The 20,600-nt window shown below is 38.3% G+C and overlaps 1 protein-coding gene across 3 annotated transcripts in view; it reads left to right on the top strand.

The window, feature by feature from the left end:
* The window catches only part of LOC137577202 (cell adhesion molecule Dscam2-like), a 753,142-nt gene that overhangs the window by 346,047 nt on the left and 386,495 nt on the right, over positions 1 to 20,600 (top strand). For all 3 annotated transcript variants that reach the window (XM_068301567.1, XM_068293972.1, XM_068303153.1), the window contains exon 4: positions 11,633 to 11,750. In XM_068301567.1, the coding sequence (XP_068157668.1) occupies positions 11,633 to 11,750 (118 nt within the window). The remainder of the gene's footprint in view (positions 1 to 11,632; positions 11,751 to 20,600) is intronic.

Genomic DNA, 20,600 nt, shown 5'->3' with positions numbered 1-20,600 from the left:
AAACGGAGTAAGTCTCAATGACATACTTCACCCTGGTCCGGTACTTCAGTCTGACCTCACTATTCAGATTCTCAAGTAGTTTTTAATGCCGACATCACTTAAATGTACCGCAAGTGATGTATAATCCAAATTTATTTTGGCTAGCGATATTATCAAGTCTTATATGTATGTCGATGATGTCCTGGCAGGGGGCTCACAATGAAGCAACTGCAATCGCAATGGTCAAAGAACTTCAAAACGCTCTTGGTTCAGCTGGCTTTCCTTTGCGCAAGTGGACATCGAATGTGAGGAGCGTGCTCAGTTACATCCCAAAGTGTCATTTGCTGAATGCTGATTTCCTCGATATCGAAGAGGCTTGCACAGCAAAAACTTTTGGAATCTGATGGAAAGCGACAACATATGAGTTTTATTCTGTCATCTCACCCCAAGATATCAAGTCAGCTTATATTTAGCGAGAAGTCATCGGGCAGATCGCCAAGTTATTCGATCCCGCTGGCTGGCTGGCTCCCTTTGTAATTCAAGGCAAGGTGTTTATGCAAGAGATTTGGCTACAAGAGCTAAGGTGGGATGATCAATTTCCCAGTGAACTCCATCACAGGTGGCAGGATTTTACAAAGAGCTTCTCCTTTCTTGACCAGATCCGAATTCCGCGGTGGGTTCTTCATGATCCGAATTCCGACAGTCACTTCCATTGTTTTTGCGATGCATCACAGCGGGCTTATGGTGCCACAATTTACTTGCGCGTTAGCAATGATCAAGGCATATCGTGCTGCCTTCCTGCAACGAAATCTAGGGTAGCCCCAGTTAAAACGGTTTCATTGTCTCGCCTTGAATTATGCGGAGACACGCTTCTAGCTGAACTGGCAGCTGCAGTTCTTCCACAACTTCCAGTTGTTAATGCTGAGGCATTTTATTGGTCTGATTCCACCGTCGTACTGTTGTGGTTAAATAAGCCACCCTGCACATGGACAACGTTTGTCGCTAATTGGGTAGCTAAAATTGTGACGGCAACAAATAGCGCCCCATTGAATCAGGTCCGTTCAGAAGACAATCCAGCAGATCCCCCTAGCCGCGGCCTTAGTGCACAGGAACTTGTACTTGGCAGGTGTCGAAAACTTCCAAACGATTATTCCGGGGAGGTGACCTCTAATGAGATCAATCAAGTACTCCAGGCGTTGATCCAAGTCACTCCGCGTGAATACTTCCCGACTGAACATCAGTGTCTACAGCAGAAGAAATCTCTGCCCACGTCTAGCACCATTCTCAATTTGAATCCCTTCATTGACGCATCTGATTTGATCCGAGCATGTGAGCGCGTGCAACAAGCAGCGGCCCTCAGTTACGATGAGCGTAACCCCATTCTGTTGCCAGTCGTAAGTCCATTATCCCGGCTGTTGGTGCTTTTCACGCATCAGATATCTCTCCATGGGGGCAGTCAACTGCTAGTCCGTTATCCGACAGAGATACTGGATTCCAAAACACTATGGGCGATTTTTCATAATGGGCGGCATAAAGTCATAAAATTTATGGTGAAATATTAAGAAAATTTTATTTTTTATTAAAAGTAAACACTTCAGTTAGCTGAAAAACAATTTTTTTTTTTTTTATTGCGAGTTTTATTTATTTTATAGCAACTCTCTTTTTGTGACAGCCCTTCAAAACCAGCTGGTCTGTTGAAGCTCGCAATTATATAAATTGACGCGAAAAATTTCATGCTGTTAAAATTAATCGTTTAAATTAATAAGTGTAATATGGATAGCAAAGGTCAAGGTATTTAGAATCTTTTATTTACGATAAATGTGTTTAAATGTTCGTGGTGTTTTTAATGTCCAGTGTTATTGTTGATGGTATTTTTAGCAAAAATCTAACAATTTTAATTGTGTTCCGTATAGTATTTCTTGAAAAGTGCATATCAAAACATGCAAGTAAAAATGGCAAGTTACTAACGAATGTGTCTAGTTTATTGTAGTAATCTTTTTTTTTGCTCCTTTTTGTTCCTTTCAAAAAAATTGGACTTGAAGTTTCCTTTACGTTCAAAAACAACACGCTTGTTGATATTTGGAACAAATCAAACATACAGCAAATTAAGGCAAATGTGACTAATTTTGAATATTATGTAAAACGATACTTGCGCAAATACAATCGAAATATTGAGCGATTCAAGTCAATTCACACAGAATGGGTTGCAAAATGTATGGAAATAATAATTGATGTGGAGGATACTGCTAAGCCATCACCATCGAAGGCGGGTCGTCCAAAAGTAGGATATGCCGAGGCCGGGCCTAGACTACGAAGGCAAATGGCATCAGAAGTTGCCGTTCAAAATGATTGCTCTACTGCCTTACTTTTGCATGCCGCCTCTGCGTCTGAGGAAAATGTTGTAAATCCCGGAATAACAAATCAAGCGGGACCAGATCGCATTTCTAATATTGAAGCATTAGCTTTTTTATTGGAGAATAACTTCACAAAGCAGCAACATATCAGTTTAACACAACTCAACAAGGCGCACGGCTGCAATATATGTACCCGGTACGACTTAATAGGATCTACAAAATTGCAGTGCAGACCGTTAGGAATTAGTATTTCCGAAACTGTGGCAAAGGTTTTTCTGCAGGATTTGCTAAACCACACAGTTGAACGAATATTGACCTTACAAAATTATGTTTTATAGAAAATGGAAAATGTAACGGACTGCACCCTTATTATTAGCTATGGGTTTGATGGATCGACGGGTCAAAGTGCATATAAACAGATTCAGATGAACCTGATTTCTAAGATCAATCGCTGTTCGTATCCACTGTCATACCAATACGTCTAATTGATTCTTTAAATCGCGTAATATGGTTAAATAGAAGCCCACAGTCAGTAAGGTTTTGCAGGCCTTTAAAAATTGAATACGCGAAAGAGAGCTCCTAGATATGCAAGTAGCGAAATTGGAAAAGTTCAAATGGCAACCTAAAAATATTTCTGTGGCTGTTAAAACATATATGTCATTAATTGATGGAAAGGTATTAAACGTCATAACTGGTACAAAATACAATCAATGTTGCCCAATCTTTGCCGCAAATCCAAAAAGACTTATCGAAATCACAGATTTTAATTCTGAAACCTTTCGACCTCAGCCTGGCTCTTTAAAATACGGCGTAAGTCCATTACATGCATGGATTCGATTTATGGAATTCGTCTTGAATATATCGTACCGTATGGATATAAAGACCTGGCACAGTAAAGGCGATGATAAAAATAAAATGATGATAAGAAAGAAGGAAATTCAGCAAACAGTATGGAAGGAAATGGGTTTGCATATTAGCATACCGAAACAGAACGGAAGTGGTAACAGCAATGATGGTAACACGGCGAGACGAATCTTTGCAAATACAAAACTGTTTGCATCCATAACATTGTTTGATGACGTCATTTTGAATAATTTTTACCATATATTAATAGCAATATCGTGTGAATTCTCAATCAGCCCAAAAAAGTACCGACAATTTTGTATAGACACTTTTAATCTATATATGAAAACATATCCGTGGTACCCAATGACTCCAACTGTACATAAAATATTAGTTCACGGAGCAGACATTATAAATATGTAGTTCCAGTTGGATGTTTGGGTGAAAATGCATCAGAAGCTCGTAACAAACATTATAAAATGGACCGACGTTCTCATGGCAGAAAAAATTCTAGATTAAATAATATGGCTGACGTTTTTAATAGAGCCATGGACTCATCTGATCCATTAATATCAAGATATTAACTTTTTGTTTTTTTTAAGTTTGGAATATTGTTAAAACATGGTAGAATATTAATTTTTCTATTTTTATGCTTTGCTTTATAATAAAAATTGAAATTTTTTGTACAAGTGTCGGGATCATCATATCAAGGGGCGGAAAATTAAGGCGTGGTCAAATTGACTAAAAAAAAATCCGAAATCAAACTAAAATATTAGTAACACTTAAAAAAAAAATTAAGCTCCTACCTCTATGTGTGGACTTTATGCCGCCAAAATCACCGGGATAGATTTCGCAGGTTCTTTCAACCTCAAGAGTTTCACCGACCTCAAGACTTTCACCGGCCGCGCCTGTCGTATATCAAAGGGATATGTGTGTGTCTTTGTGTGTTTATCCACCAAAGCCATTCACCTTGAGGCAACTTCCGATTTAGGTACCGAAACATTTCTGGCAGCTTTCGCCCGCTTTGTTTTGTGGGAGGCTGGAGTTAAGAGTTTTTGATGAGTTCTCTACTCTGCGTGCTAAGATAGAGGCTTGTCTGAAGACCCCACCGATTCTTTGGCTTTGACCCCAGGAAATTTCCTGGTAGGCAGTCCATTGCTCTCCGTCACGGAACCTGAAATCAAGGATCATGTTCCGGATATCATTAACCGGTGCCAGCGTTTGAAGGCTGTGAGTCTGCCTTTTTTGCACCCGGTGAAAAGAGGAATATCTAAAGAAGCTACATAGGCGAAAAAAGTGGCGATTCCCTTCTAAAAATTTTGAAGTGGGAGATCTGGTGGTACTTAAAGACGATAATCGTCCATTTAATGAATGGGCGAATCCACCAAACGGCCCCTGGCAAAGACGGCAACGTCCGTGTCGTCAATCTGCATACCGCTCGCGGTATGTGAAGCGTCCAGTCGCAAAGCTGATTTTTCTTCCTCCAGAAGAAAGAATTCAAACTCATTACTTAAAGTTACAGTAGCGTCCAGTACTTGGTCCTTCTTCCCAAATAAGAAGGGCCGAGCTGCCAGTAGTCATATGTGTATTCTATAGTACTACATTAATTCGCTTTCGTCGTTATTTGTCCCGGCAGCTTCCTGATATCCCGTTTCTATGGCACCGAGACCACGTTCAGAACAGGCATAAAAGGAGGCGCGCAGATGTTCGCGAGGAACTGAGTTCTTCCCTTGCCGAGTCTGTCGCGGAGTACATCCTCTGAAGCGATGCCGTCGCTTCCTGCGGCTGAACGTGGAGAAGAGGATGAGGGCAGTGCTTGACAACAAATACTGCCCCAACTGCCTGGCCCACCAACACTCCGAAGGAAGCTGTCTGAGCGGTAATAGGTGCCGCATATGCCAGGAGGACCACTACACGCTACTCCATTTCCATGGAGGAGCCATGTAGACGCACTCCATGCTCCGTCGTACGCTGAATCACGCCTGAGTCCTCCAGACGAAGGATCGCACCAACGCCAGCTTCCGATCCTAAGCTGACACTGGCCACACTGCTGAAGCACCGCCCTCGTGGACCCTTGCTCGGCGGAATCGTCGATGGCGACATCGCTGCCCACGGTCTTTAAATTGACAGCTGTCAATGTTGGGGCGGAGAAAGCGGTGGCAGCAGTGCCGAACTCCCAGCTCTCCGGTGGACCCGCAAATTGCAAAGAAATTCTAGGGCATCGTTCCGACCGTCGTCGGTGTCCTTGGTCCTGGGCGCGGATGTGATGACAGAGAATGACTGGAGGGGAGTCTACCCGGGGTTGGCGGGCGGCCAATTGCGATGCGCACAGTCTTCGGCTGGACCCTATCCGGAGCGTGACATTGGGTCTGCTAGGTCTTGCACTCCTGCAAGGGGTACACAAGGGTTAAGGGAGGCGGGAGCTTTCACCTCGCGCCGCTATGCCGATGATGCCCACCGCTCTCCCACGATAAGAACTACCCACACTTCGCTCCAAGCGAGGCTTTGTTCCCCGCTCTTAGATAAGCTAGTTTTAGTGCTATTACACCTGTGAATAAAAATACAAGAAGGAAAATTCTCCACGTGTGTCAATTTTTGAAGGAAGGAAGAAGTTTAGGAAAAATTAATTTAGCTGCGCAACGCCAATATGAAACATTAACAAAACTGATTTTATCAAAAACTAAAAAAGCTAAAGTCACCAAATTTAGCATGTATACTGGCTTAGTATGTGCGCGGAGTATATACATACATTTTCATATTTTGCCACACCCACTTCCGCCTCCATAATTTAGAAAAAATCGATTTCCTCCTGTAGTTTTTGTGAAAACTCGCGAACGTGTTGCTCCTTATAAGAAGTTAACGTATTATGAACTAACTTATTGTTATTCATACAGATTTGTAAATGGTTCGGATTACAGAGCTTTTGAAATTTTAAATGGGAGCCTTTTATTTGCTGACAAGGGATATTGGTTTTTATTTGTTAATTGATCTTTGCCTACTTTTAGCCTTTCGCGCTTAAAAGGTTTTGGGGGACAGATTTGTCTAAAAAAATTTAGTTTTCCTCTCAATAACTATAAATTTGATGAAAATCGGATAATTATATTAAATAGCTGTAATGCATTTCTCCAGACTTATATTGTAGGCCGTTCTTTCCCAGTATTCTCCAACTTTTTACTTTTTATAAAAAATATATATAACGTAATACGATTTAACGCTTGGTGATTTTGAGAGAAAGACAGTGAACGTGTATGCTAGTGACTCTCTCATGGCACCGATCACACAAAATAAGAGTTTCAGAGAAAGAGAGAAAAATAATTTGCAGCACCGATTTTATATGCCATACAGAGTATACATATTTTCATATTTTTCCACGCCCACTTCCGCCTCCATAATTTAGAAAAAAATTTTTATCCTGTAGTTTTTCGACTATCGCATTCAAATTCGGCAGACTAATTAATCTTATTTCTACAAAACTACCAAATTGAAATTATTGAAATCGGACTAGAAACATGCAAAATATGCGTATGAACGTATTTTATTAAGCGGTCAACAAGGCCAGAATTGGCCGTTGGCTAGTGGCGGCGTTAGACTGCTTGTGTGTAGCACATAGCACATAGTATGAAGCATGTTAAAACAATTTATGTAAACGGAAATGTATCTTAATTTTATCAACAAAGCAAGCGGGAGCCTATTAGCTATCAAAGCGTTGCTTGTGCCGAACGGCAAAACTTTTATTGACACGTTCCTTTAGCGTTTTCTAACAGTAATCACAGCTGTTTTTATTTATTGTTGAAAAGGTGGAAAGTTGTGGAGAAACTTGCATAACAATTTGGTGTTACATAAAAACCCACGCACTTGTAGAAATGTCATGTATAATAATGTAATATTCATTATGCATTGTTTCTAATTATCAGCGCTAATGAAAATTTTTAAGTTATTTGTTTTTGCGGTTCTACTTTTCGCTGTGCATGCCAGGTATATTTGCAGGAGCCAATTATTGTGTTTTTAGCCTTAATGACCAAGTCAAAAGTAGCACCTTAAAAAAATAAATAAAACCGATTTTTCCAGTTTACTTTTTGTATGACTTGAGTGCGGTTGTCTAAGAGCGAACCTAGCAATCGTTTTTTTTTTCTCTCACTGTCAAAAAGCTTTACTTTCTGCATAAGTACGAACTACTCCACAATTCGCGTACGAGAACCCCCAAAATTAAGAGACGAAAACTTACAACTGGCGTTGCAACTGCATCTACCGGTACAAAAATGGCTAGAACCACGAAATCTACTCAACGAGAGCAGCAGATCTCCCAACGACTCTAATATTACCGAAGAAATCAAGACTGACCCGCAAACGGCTCCCTCCAAAACGCAGCTTTTGTACACGACTTTCTTGCTAAATGCAAGATCACGGATTACTTTATCAAAACTGTTTCCATTGGCATAAAAATCTAAGTCCCAAGCACGGAGCACTTCAATAATATTTTCAGCAAATTAAAGGAATATTATTGTGAGTTTTACACATTTTATTCAAAAAGGACTAGAGAAGCTTCCAAACGAAACAGTGAAAACAATGTTGCTCAACCTAGGTCTACAATGCACCGATGTCAGGAAGGTAAAAAAAACAACAAGAGCAAATCACAACCTACTGCTTTACATTGTTCACTTCGTTAATAAGAGCATTACCCTACAACTAATGCACAACTACTGGAGTACAAAACTAAGTCCCCCAACAAACTGACACAATGCTATAAATGCCAACTATTTGGTCACGGCTCCCGAAACTGCGAAGTAAAAACAACGTGTGCCCATTGTGCCGGACCACATCCAACGGCATCGTGTAAAGACAACGCCGATATAAAGTGCGCCAACTGTAAAGGCTCCCACTGCTTCACCGACCTTTCCTGCCCCTGCTATCAATCTTTTTGGAACTTGCTTTCGAAACGCTCTCCACAACGAAGCAATACGACGAACCATGGCATCACCAACAACACAGCCCAGCATCTTTCACGAACAGCCTTTAATTAACTAATTAAGTTCCTAGAAGATAATAATATTCACGTAGCTCTTATTAACGAAACTTGGTTTACTCAAGTTTACTGTTCGTTTTGATTTACAAAACTATTACATATACAGGTGTGATAGGACTGGAAGTAAAGGTGGTGGAGTCGCTGTTATAGTCAGTAAGAATGTGAAGCACAAACAGATCTCCAATATGAACACGTATCTCATTGAAAACTTAGGCATCCAAATTACTTTAAGCATTAACAAATATCTTAACTTGTTTGCGGTGTACTTTCCCTGTTAACACAGCTAAATGCATACCCAGAACCTGTAACTCAACAGGAGATTCTAGTCATATGAAACAAATGTATAAGAGTGTCCATAACAAATTCTCACAGCTAGATATTAAATGTGTTGCCTTTGGCGACCTAAACTCACGACATATAAACTGGAACTGTGCTCGAGCCAACAGCTGGGGAAACATTCTCAACGAGCTTAAAACTTTAGGCAAACTTCACTTTCTCTATCTAAGCCCTCCACTCACGACCTTTGCTTAACTAATACTCCCAATCGTTTAAGTAACCTAGTCGCTCACAAAAAACCTTTCTTCTGACCAGTTGCAAGCATCGATTGTTCACGAATCTCAACCGGTACCATCGACTCCATGGTCGATTTCTTTACCAACATCATTTACCTAGCCTTCATAAGATCTACTCCTCAAAAATGTGTTAAAGATGTAAAGCTCAAACTTACCGAGCACATAACTAATCTCTTCAAAATTAGAAACATGAACAAAAGACAATGGATCCGTACTCGGTTACCCTTATTTAAAGCACTTTATAATCACATATGAAACTCTAACCGTAAAGAACTTTTTATATTCAACAATGAAAAGTGGAACTCAAAATATGGCAAACTAGACAAATCTGGCAAACCTTTCTGGAACATTACTAAGGCAATCAAGAATAGAAAACAATTTGTTCCTTGCGTCTACCGCTCTGAAGTTCCCTACGCCACCAGCAAAGAAAAATGCAATCTTCTATCAGATACTTTTGTAGCGAAACATAGTCTTACGTCCTCTTTTTCTAATCAGAGAACGATCGATAAGGTCAACATTGCCCTAAATCGCCTCCGTCACTAATTCAAATTCCCAAATTATGAAAATTAGAGCTAGAGAACTAAAAAGCATTCTAAATGGCATCACAACTAAAAAATTTCCTGGGCCTGATGGCATACACAACGTTTGCCTTAAAAACCTACCATCCAACGCTTTATTATTATTGCGTTCTGGCTTCTGGCTTCACTCAGGGCTCTGTTTTAGGGCCAATCCTCTTCAATGTTTTTACCCATGACATACCTGAACCCCCAAACTGTGAGCTATCCATGTTCGCAGATGATACAGCCATTTATTGTGCTAATGCCCAGTATGCTGACATTAAGTTTTCTCTTCCAACAGCACTCAACATACTTGAATCGACAGGTCTTAAAACTGTTAAACAATCAATATATAACTGATTTAGGTGATTGAGCATCACCTCTCTTAAATAATCTCCCTGATTGCTTAAGGGCATATTATCACCAACATTCCACATTGCAATCGTTGTTAGTTCTAGTACCAAGCCGCTAAATTGAAGATAGCTTCCTTTAGTATCTGGATCCTAGAAATAAGATAGTCTAAAATAACATTAAAGGTTTTCTTTCCTTTTTCCTTTATTATAACAGACATTTGAATGTCACAGATGAAAAGCCTATGCCTTAAAACACTTTTATCCTTTAAACATTAGCTTTAATTACTGAAAATAAAGCACACAATGAATGAATGAAACCGATTTTCTCAAACACTATTCTAGCTGGATACCCCAAATTTGGTATTTGTACTTGCTTAATATGCCTGCAGATATCGTTTGATTACAAACTTTCCCACGTTCACTTCCGCCTCTGCAAATTAAGTTAAACTGATTTTCTCAACTCACTAGTCTTACTAATATCCAAGAACTTACCAAATTATACAATACTATTACAATATTAACTACGGTGGCCGCAAGTTAACTTAATAACGAAACATAGCCGAAAAAGAAATTCATAAAGAACGACCAAGCGTTCCAGAAGGCTCGCTTGATGTTGGCATTCTACCTGTACATCTCCCACTGGACTGTCAAATAATCATCTTTCTATACGTCGTGGCACTAGTAGGGGCTAGAACCAAATATTCACCGACTTCAGATACGACCTATATTCAATATCCACAGGCGAACGGCAGTGATTTTTAAAGTTGTTCTGCATGGGGTGAACGTGTTAGACAGAAGATTAAATTGGAAAAATAATGTTTAAAAACAGTAAGCAAATGTAGCAGAAAACTCAATATGCTGGACTGGGTGCTCAGAGGGTCCATCACGTTGTTTTCGCAAATAAAGTAAAAATTTACACGGCGAATATTCACATATGCTCTGCAGCCACATTTACTGTAAAAAAGCCGCAAACCATGCAGAACAAAGCGATTTGTCGCATTACAGGGTCTACCTGGATCTAACTACGAAATCTGAACTAATAGGCCGGCACAGCACGCGCTATAGAAACCGCCTCGAAGCTCATCCAAGTTCCTTAGCCAATGATTTGGCCGTCAATACCTCCAGGCGTAGGCTAAAGTGTCTGCATCCTATGGACAGACGACCAACACCGATTGCTCGATAACATAGACACAATTTATAAATATCAAATTCGCTGTTTGAAGCTGAAACAGCATAAACATAAAAAAAAAAAAAAAAATAGAAATATATTTTTTTGATCCGTGTCAGCGCATCTGCTAAGGCTCTATGAAAAAAAATATGTGTTTATAGGTAGAAGTGGTTAAGTGATTTTTCCGCTAGAGTGCTCATCGACTCAAAGTTTTTATACCCTTGCAAAGGGTATTATAAAATTGGTCAGATGTTTGTAACGCACAGAAGGAAACGTTTCAGCATGAGATAATAACAAGCAGAAAAAAATTTCAGCCCGATATCTCTTAAGGTGGCTGAGTAAAACGTGTACGCACGGTCGGACAGACGGACATGGCTATATCGACTCAGCTTTTCATGCTGATCAAGAATATATATACTTTATGGGGTCGGAAACGTTTCCTTCTGTGCGTTACAAACATCTGACCAATTTTATAATACCCTTTGCAAGGGTATAGAAATATTATTGCCAAGGACTGCAAAGGTATATAAGCTTCGGCATAGCCGATGTTAGCTTCTTTGATATTTTATGCTCAAACAGTTGCACTGAAGTCCAATCAGTTAAAATTTTTCTTTAAAAAAAAAATTGTTTAACCTTACCCCAACATAATAATTATCGCAATGACTTACTTTTGAAAATAACGACTTTCCTTGTGACATGTGGTTATTTTTGGCTCTCTATTTCCATATTGAAAATCGAATTTTTATGTAATTGAAACAAGTCTTATGAGATTTTTTTTTTTAGAATTTCGAGATCGTGTACCTCCTATAATGAATGAAAAATCTAGTCAATTTTTTACCCGACTTGGTGATCCTGTGGTCGTGCCATGCATAGCTTATGCAAATCCAAAACCTACCTTCAGGTAAGTCTATAATTATTTTAAAAATTAATTTTTAATTTTTTTTGTAGAAATGTCGATAACACGTGTGCATTAATTTTGATCAGAAGTGTGCAAAGCATAGAAAGAAGCTTCTCCGGCCATATAAAGTAAATATATTCTTTATCAGCACGACGAGAAGAGTTCATATATCCATGTCCGTCCGTCCTTTCGTCAGTTAGTCGCTCTGCATTAACGCAAGCTCCATCTTGACCGTAAGAACTACAGACTTGAAATTTTGCAAATAGGCTTGTATATACTGAACAGGTTGAATATTTCTTTAATTGTTATGTTTTTAGCCTTAATGACCAAGTCAAAATGCAGCAGTTAAAACTTGAAGACTTGTAGAGGCCAAACCAATTTATTAAATTAAGATATGTATGATAAAGCGGATACAAAACTCTTCAACACTTATTTATTAAAATGGCAACAATAAATAGAAAGTATTAATTATATTTGTTCATCTGAAATATTACATTTGGTATGTACAGAGACCAAGTTTAATTAAAATTGTTGCAAGCCCATTTCCGCGCTCGAAAATTAAATAAACCGTATTTTCTCAAAGACTATTCTAGCTAGAGACCCCAAATTTGGTTGATTACTTGCTTAATACGCTTACAGATTTCGTTTGATTAAAAACTTTTTCACGTTCACATAAGCTCCCTTGCATATTTATAAAGTCACTTGAAAAATAGCAATATTTCCAAAATTACTAACTGTAGTTCAAAAAAGAAGAAACAAAAATAATACAAAAACAATTGGCTTAATCCGAACTAACGGTACTTTGTTTATCGAATGGTCGCGAGTTTTTACTGTTGCATATTTATAAAGTCACCTTCAGAATTAGAGCTTTCTGATGCAGTTTGAGATTAGATTTGGCGGAGTTTGGACGAATTAATTAAGAAAACCATAAATTTGCGCAAATGCCTCGTGGACAATCTCTAAGTGATATTGAAAAGGGCAAGATTATAGCCTTAAGCGATAGTGGTGTCAGTGGTCGAGGTATTGCTCGTCAAATTGGGCGTAGTCAATCCGTTGTTCGAAACTTTTTAAAAAATCCATCTTCGTATGGCTCTATAAAGAGAACAGGACGTAAAAGGCATCTCGACAAGCGAGAGGAAATGCAAATTGTGCGAAACGCCAGCAACTCCTCAATGTCACTATCACGTTTGCGTTCGACAAATGGCCTTAATGTATCGGTTTCCACGATTTCCCGGACTCTTAAACGTTCCGGAATACTCCGGTATGAAAAAATGAAGCAAGTCCCCAATCTATTGGAACGTCATAAGACTGCCAGATTAAATTTTGCATTAGGCAATTTGAGTACAATATGGAATGAGGTAACCCCAAATCAAGGATATTTTAAACTCGACAGTTTTTAAGCAGTTTTTTTAGATAATTTTTTCTGACGAAAAAAAATGGAATTTGGATGGTCCAGATGGGTTTCGAAGCTATTGGCATGATATTCGGAAGAAACCACTTCAATGTGCCAAGAGAAATTTTGGTGGTGGGAGCATTATGGTGTGGGGAGCATTTTCCATAAGTGGTGTCCTTTCATTAGAAGTGGTATCATCACGAATGAAAAGCGTTGATTACATCCGTACTTTGGAAAGTAGTCTGGTACCATTTTTAGATGAAAATGGCTATGCACGACATACTTTTCAGCAGGACAACGCGAGAGTCCATGTCAGTCGGGAGACTAAAGCATGGTTTTCCTCCAAAGGAATCAAAGTTTTAGAGTGGCCTGCCTGTTCTCCCGATCTAAATCCCATGGAGAATCTATGGGGGATACTCACACAGAGAGTATATGCCGAAAATCGCCAGTTTTCAACTTTAAGTCATCTTAAGGATGCTCTTTTCGATGAGTGGGCGAAAATTGATGCCGGTTTGGTAGCTAACCTTATTGGAAGTATGCAAGGGCGCATAGAAAAGGTTATTGGCTCCCGAGGCGATGTTATTTGTTAATTAAAATTGTTTTTTTTTCAGTTAATTTTAAGCTACAGTAAAAATAAGAACAGTGACTTTATAAATATGCAACATTAAGACTTAGCTTAAGTGTATATTTAAAAATACCGTTAGTTTGGATTAAGCCAATTGTTTTTGTATTATTTTTGTTTCTTTTTCCTCTTCATTTTCTTAATATACCGTATTGAACTACAGTTAGTAGTTTTGGAAATATTGCTATTTTTCAAGTGACTTTATAAATATGCAAGGGAGCTTATAAACGACTTTGCCAAATTTGATTACGATTGGGTAACAATATAATATAGCTCCAAAGGAAAAATCGATGATAAACTATGACTTTGATCAATAACTTCGATATTTTCTATTGTAAGATTGTAGGCCGTTTTTCGTAAACATTAGGCTGTTAGGATAAAATGATAAACAAAATAAACTTGAAAGGGTATACAAACTTCAGCGCGTTCCAAGGTTATTCCGGCCCTCTGCGTACTGGAATCAGTCACTAACTCCCTAACCTAAATGCAAAAAAACAGAACACAAAGTAATTAAAACCATCAACTCAGCCAATGGCAAGATCTACGCACGGTAACTTTTTAACATTCCTGGTTCAGAAATTTGAGAAGCACTTAAACCGTCTATAAATTTAACAAAATTAACAAAGGTAAACAGCTCATTTAAACGGGTTTTGGCATTATGAGCATCTTCAGGCTGTCTGCAATCCCTCAAAACGTCGTTAGAAAAATTTGTACTTCCGTTTGGCCTTCCTGCGTTTACGCAACTTTTGTTTATAACTTCGTTTGATGTTGTGCAAAGTTTTGGTATAAGTTTTGTAGTGGTTTCGTACAAACTGTCTTCTATCAATGAAAGTCCTGCCTCTGCCAATATACATCGGCGATGTAGAAAATGAATTTATTCTTAGTTGGACAGCGCTATGGTTGAGAACTTGAACTTGTCTTATGTTCTAGTTCGCACTCCATCCAAAGATTGGAAGGCGGTAAACGAACTTGGAGAGAATTACTGCTCTGGTAATTTTAATTAGGACGTTTATGATATGCTTTCGACGTCAATTCGTTGGATAAATATAAAAAACAGTTTGTTTTTGTTTTATTTTCAAATATATCTCAGCCACTCATTGGTGGTCGTCGTCAGGGCAACTATAAACAACATTTAATTGCGATTACCATTACATAAATTAGACAAGTGACAGTCTAGTATTTAGTCTCGATTTGGTTGTTCCTAAACATTTTAACACCCGTCACATGATATTTTATAAACTACATTGCTCTTGTCCATTCTATCAATGTTGCTTTTTGTCCTGTTGAATGTAATCCGTAACGTGTTGTTTTGGTTTTTCTGCTATCTGTATTTGTTCTGTGTCACAGCAAACCGAGTTTGCTAATCTTTCTGACAGTTGTGGGACATTTGTGAAGGACATAAAGCGTTTTGTTGTGGGTTCTCTATTTGTTTTCTTGTTGTGAGTTTTTAGAATTCGCCTTATATTTTTGTTTTTTTTTTCATTATTAATTATTGGGTCCGATATGTTAAGCATCCGTTGTATACAACCTCTTGCTGTATTCATTATCATCGACTTCGGATATTTGTAGTTGAAGTTGATGATTCGTCCTGATGCTGTTGATTTTTTTGTACCATTTTAATTTTAGCTCATTTCCTCGTCTATGTATTATTGAATCCAGATATGTAAATTTGTTGTAATTTTCCAATTCTATTGTGATCTTTATGTTTCTGTCAAATGAATTTAGGTGGTCAAGTGTGTTTATGATCTCGGCTTCTTTAATTATGGCAAAAAGGTCATAAGAGTTCTTTCATATTATTGGTGACGCTGGTGATCCAATAGACATTCCATTTAGTTGTGCGTATATTTTGCCCTTGTGTTTAAAATATATGTTCTCTTGAATGCAAAAACGTACTATTTCCCTGAATGTTAATTTTGGAATGTTAGTGTGCTCTTTTGTTTTTAATTGTGTCAAATGTTAATTCTATTGGAATACTTGGAAAAAGTGAGACTACCTTAAATGATATCAATATTTTATTGTCGCTAGTTTGCGTTATTAAAAAATTAAATTTTCTATATTCTCGGGACATTTGGTCCTTTAAAATTTGTGTTTCTGCCAATATCTTTGACATTATATGTCGAGAAGATTTTTCACCGCAACATATAATAGTTAAGTAATATACTGTAAAAAAGAAAAATCGGCAACCGATTCGCTTGCCAACAACAACAACTAATACTATTCCTGCCACATCAGCATCTGCTGGTGTGTCAAAAAACTAGCTTCGCCCCTTCTGGGTTACCAGAAAGTTAGAGGACTGAAATCTAAACTTCCTAATTTCTATGTAGATTAGATTTCAGTCCTCTAACTTCCTAATTTCTATGTAGATAGTTTTTCTTTTGAACATAACATTTTAGCTTTTACAGAGAAATGACTTTTTTTTTTTTTTTTTAGTTATTTATTTAAGCGTTGAATCCATACATACAAAAATAGTATCATAACAACACAAGTAGATAATATAAAAAGGACCAAACCTCATTGGTGTACCCAAGAGGACTATATATATTTTTGTTGATGTTGGTTAGCTAATATTTTTGGCAAAGCCCTTTCTTTTTAGCCGTCTAAGAGGCCTGGCAGGTAGTAACCGTCTTGCGAGGATACTGCGGTGTTTATTAAGCCGGTCGCTATATCTGCTGGTGTGTCTACCGATCTGCTCCTCCACTGTGTGCAGTCTGAGGTCATGGTGTATTGTGGATCCACGCACATACCGTGGGCAGTTCGTTATTTGACGCGCAGCTCTATTTTAAAGCACTTGTATGTGTTTGTAGTTGGATTTAGCCGCCATTCCCCAAATCTGCACGCCGTACAGCCATTTTGGAGCAAGGCAGTGCACGTATACTGCTCTTTTGGCCCTGAGCAACATAGTGCTTTTCCTATTTATCAGCCACCTTAATTGTTGCATTCTTTGGCCACATTTTTTTGCTGTAGCTTTAAGAAGTTGGCCAAGGGTAAGGCGTTTATCAAGCGTGATGCCAAGATACCTAGCTTGCGAGGGCTGTTCGAGAGTTACGCCTTCTAGTTGTATAGCAGGTGTATTGTTTCTGAGCGTTTTAGTGTGTAGCAGGGATTTATAGTCTTCTGTGCGTTGATTTTTAAGTTCCATCGCTTACACCAAGCTGAGAACGTGTTGAGATACTCCTGCATACCAGAAGCTGCCTCAGAGCGACATTTTGAGCTGTATAGATGGGCGATATCGTCCGCATAAGTGGCAAGGAGAGGTTTGCTAGGGGAAACCATATGATTTTCGTTAGGATTCGGTATGTCTGCAGTATACACTGAGTAGAGTAGTGGGCCCAGTACGCTGCCCTGTGGCACTTCAGCTCTCATAAAGTAAGCGTTGGAGAAAGTGTTCCTGACCTTGGTCATATACTGCCGTCCTTCTAAGTACGATCGAAGGACACTATAGTGTGGTGCTGGGAATAATTTCTTTATTTTGCTTAGCAGACCCACATGCCAAACTCTATCGAAAGCTTGCTGCATATCAATAAAAACTGCGTTACAGTATTCCTTGTCATCAAAGGCTTGTAGTATGTACTTTACCAATCTATGAACTTGTTCTACAGTGCCGTGTCCCTCGCGAAAGCCAAACTGGTGATCCGGCAAGATGTGGCGTTCATTGATGATATCTTTCAGTCGGTTCGCAATTATCCTTTTCCATACTTTAGAAAGTGAGGGCAGGATTATTGGCCGATACGATTCAGGATCGTTTTCTGGTTTACCAGGCTTATGGATCATTAAGATTGCAGCCATTTTCCACCGCTTAGGGAAGTGCTGCACTCTTAAAATAGCATTAAAAATTAGTGCTATGTAAATAATAGCCCGTGTTGGCAGGGCTTTTAGAGTGGCATTGCACATCCGGTCTATGCCAGATTTACCTGAGCTAATAACTCAGGCGAGTCAATATCACCAATTAGGAGCTTGTGCATAAAAATAACACCAAGCATTATTCTACGGTTAGTCAAGGAAGGAAGAATACGACGGCAAATTGACATTGCGATCCCAGCTTAAGCCACGAAAAGCAAATAGCAAGAACTGCTTTTCAACATATTCAAGTCTAATCTGCTGCGACTCATATTGAGGTGACCAAATGCAAGATCCATACTCTAAGATAGGACGGACAAGCGAAGTAAAAAAAATAACTTTAGTTGTATAGGGGTCGTCAAATTCTTTTGACCATCTTTTAATTAAACCCAGAACATAGGTGTTACAACTTAACTTATGGTCCATAAGTACGCCCAAATCATTCATATTATTTAGACGCTCTAAAGGACTATTGTTTAGAAAATAAGTGACAAGTTATTACCTTACATTTGGTAGAGTTAAGATTTAATAGATTAAACTGGCACCAGGATTGAAAGTTTTAAAGATCAGCTTGTAGCCGACTAAATTAATATGGTTCTTACTAAGTAAGACAAAGCTTTACATCGCCAGCATACATAAGCACACGCGAATGAATACTGACTGATGGAAGATCGTTATTGAATAATGTGAAAAGCAGGGGGCCATAATGACTACCTTGAGGTACACCAGAAGTCACAGGAATGGAATTGGAAAAATAAGACTTAAAAAGTACCTCCTGTTTTCTATTTGTTAAAAATTCTTGAACCCAAGAAAGGAAAAGAGGTGGAAACCCAATGTCGTTCAGTTTAGAAAGTAATAGAGTATGATTAGCAGAATCAAAGGCTGTGGTGAAGTCAGTGTATATGACATCAGTTTGTTTAGAATTTTTGAACCCCTTGGTAAATTCTAAAAGGTTAGTGGTAGACCTACGTTTCACAAACCCATGTTGGGATGGCGAAATAACAGAGCTGGAAAAATGTTGCAATTGCGAAGTTATAATTTTCTCAAAAGCTTTCGGAATAGCGGACAATTTTGAGATACCCCTGTAGTTAGAGGCTTCGGACTTTTTGCCATTTTTATGCAGAGGAATGATATACGACTCTTTCCAAATAGATGGAAAAGAGGAAGATTCGGCAGGCAATAAAAACAAATTTAAAATGGGTTTACATAATGCGTTTGCAGAGAACCTGAGTACACATCCAGGTAGACCATCTGGCCCCGGAGAATAATTAGGTTTAACTAGTTTAAGTTCGCTAAGAAGAGAACTTTCATCAATCACTGGATTGAAAATGCAATAGCCTTTTCTAAATGATAAAGATACGGACTTGCTCGATATTCCGTTGAGGAATAAGTTGTTTTGAAAAAATTCGTAAACATATCGGCAATTGCCTGATCAGTGCTCACTTTTTTATTTTGAAAAGACAAAAAATATGGGTGCACAGAGGTCTTACGTTTAGAATTAACAAAATTATAAAATTGTTTAGGGTCAGAAGAAAACTGAAGCTTACACCGCTGAAGATAATTCTTATAGCATTGTGTATTAAGCATCATGAATTTGGAAGGATCAACTGTATACAGAGCATAATCTGATGAACGACGTGTTTTTTGAAACTTCTTATAATATCGTGTCTTCACATTTTTCAAATTGGATAACTCACGAGAGAACCAGGGAGGTTTGTTAAGCCGCTCCAGCCTACCAAGAGGCACACAAATATCAAAGAGTGAATTCAGAGTATCATAGAAAAAACGAACAGCTGAGTTCATATCTCTACAATTGTACAGATAAGACCAATCGGTAGTAGTAATGTTTTCATTAAGGCTGGAAAAGTCAGTCTTACGAAAGCACCTAGTTAGAGGTAATTCATTTAAACCAAGTAATGGTGAAAGCATGGGCAGATTAATTTTTAAATTTAATGTAGGATGAAATTTGTCTTCGGGAAGAACAAATGGTTCGATCCTAGAAACATCGAAATAAGAAGAATCCAATACAAAAATAAGATCTAACGATTTCCCATTAGAATTTAAGACAGAATTGACTTGTAATGAAGATAAGCCTAAAAGGCCATCAATAAAGTCATGTGACATAGAGGACAGCAACATGATAGATTCATCTATTGGTGACCATGCTAAAGCGGGTAAATTTAAATCACCTACAACAATGAGCATGTCTTGACTGGAAATTAAAGAGGAGACAAGTTTGTCTTCAGTTGAATTGCCTCGAAATGATTTAAATATACCACCATGTCTGACAATGGTGGAATATAGGAACAAGTAATAAAAGCATTAAAAGATTTAAAATTTACTTTAACTCAATTTCCTGGGTACTAGAAATTTGAATTATTTCAGATTATAAAGTAGCATCAACAGCTATCAGAACGAACCCGCTTACACGAGAAATCCGGTCCCGTCTGAATATAGAAAAATTTGTGGAAAAAACCGATGCATCAGCAATATCATGTTTTAGTCATGTCTCTGTAAAAGCTAAAATGTTATGTTCAAAAGATAGACTATCTACATAGAAATTAGGAAGTTTAGATTTCAGTCCTCTAACGTTCTGGTAACCCAGGTTAAGGGACGAAGCTAGTTTTTAAACACACCAGCAGATGCTGATGTGGCAGGAATAGTATTAGTTGTTGTTGTTGGCAAGCGAATCGGTAGCCGATTTTTCTTTTTTACAGTATATTCCTTAACTATTATATGTTGCGGCCAAAAATCTTCTCGACATATAATGTCGAAGATATTGGCAATAACACAAGTAATAAATGACGAAATGTCCCGAGAATAAGAAAATTTTAACTTTTCCACAGCAATATTTGAGACGTTACCTTTCTTCCGAATATAGGCTATTACATCATCAGATGTGACAACAGGGTCTAGCCTAGAAACAAATATATTTTTCTTTGGTGGTATGCCAACGAGAAGCCGCGGTCCCGAAGCGTCAGCCGCAGCAGCAACGTTGGAC

The sequence above is a fragment of the Drosophila tropicalis genome, unplaced genomic scaffold (genome assembly GCF_018151085.1).
Source record: "Drosophila tropicalis isolate 14030-0801.00 unplaced genomic scaffold, ASM1815108v1 contig_1, whole genome shotgun sequence".
NCBI lineage: Eukaryota > Metazoa > Arthropoda > Insecta > Diptera > Drosophilidae > Drosophila > Drosophila tropicalis.
Note: the sequence above shows the minus strand (reverse complement) of the source record. Positions and strands in the feature narration are given on the sequence as shown.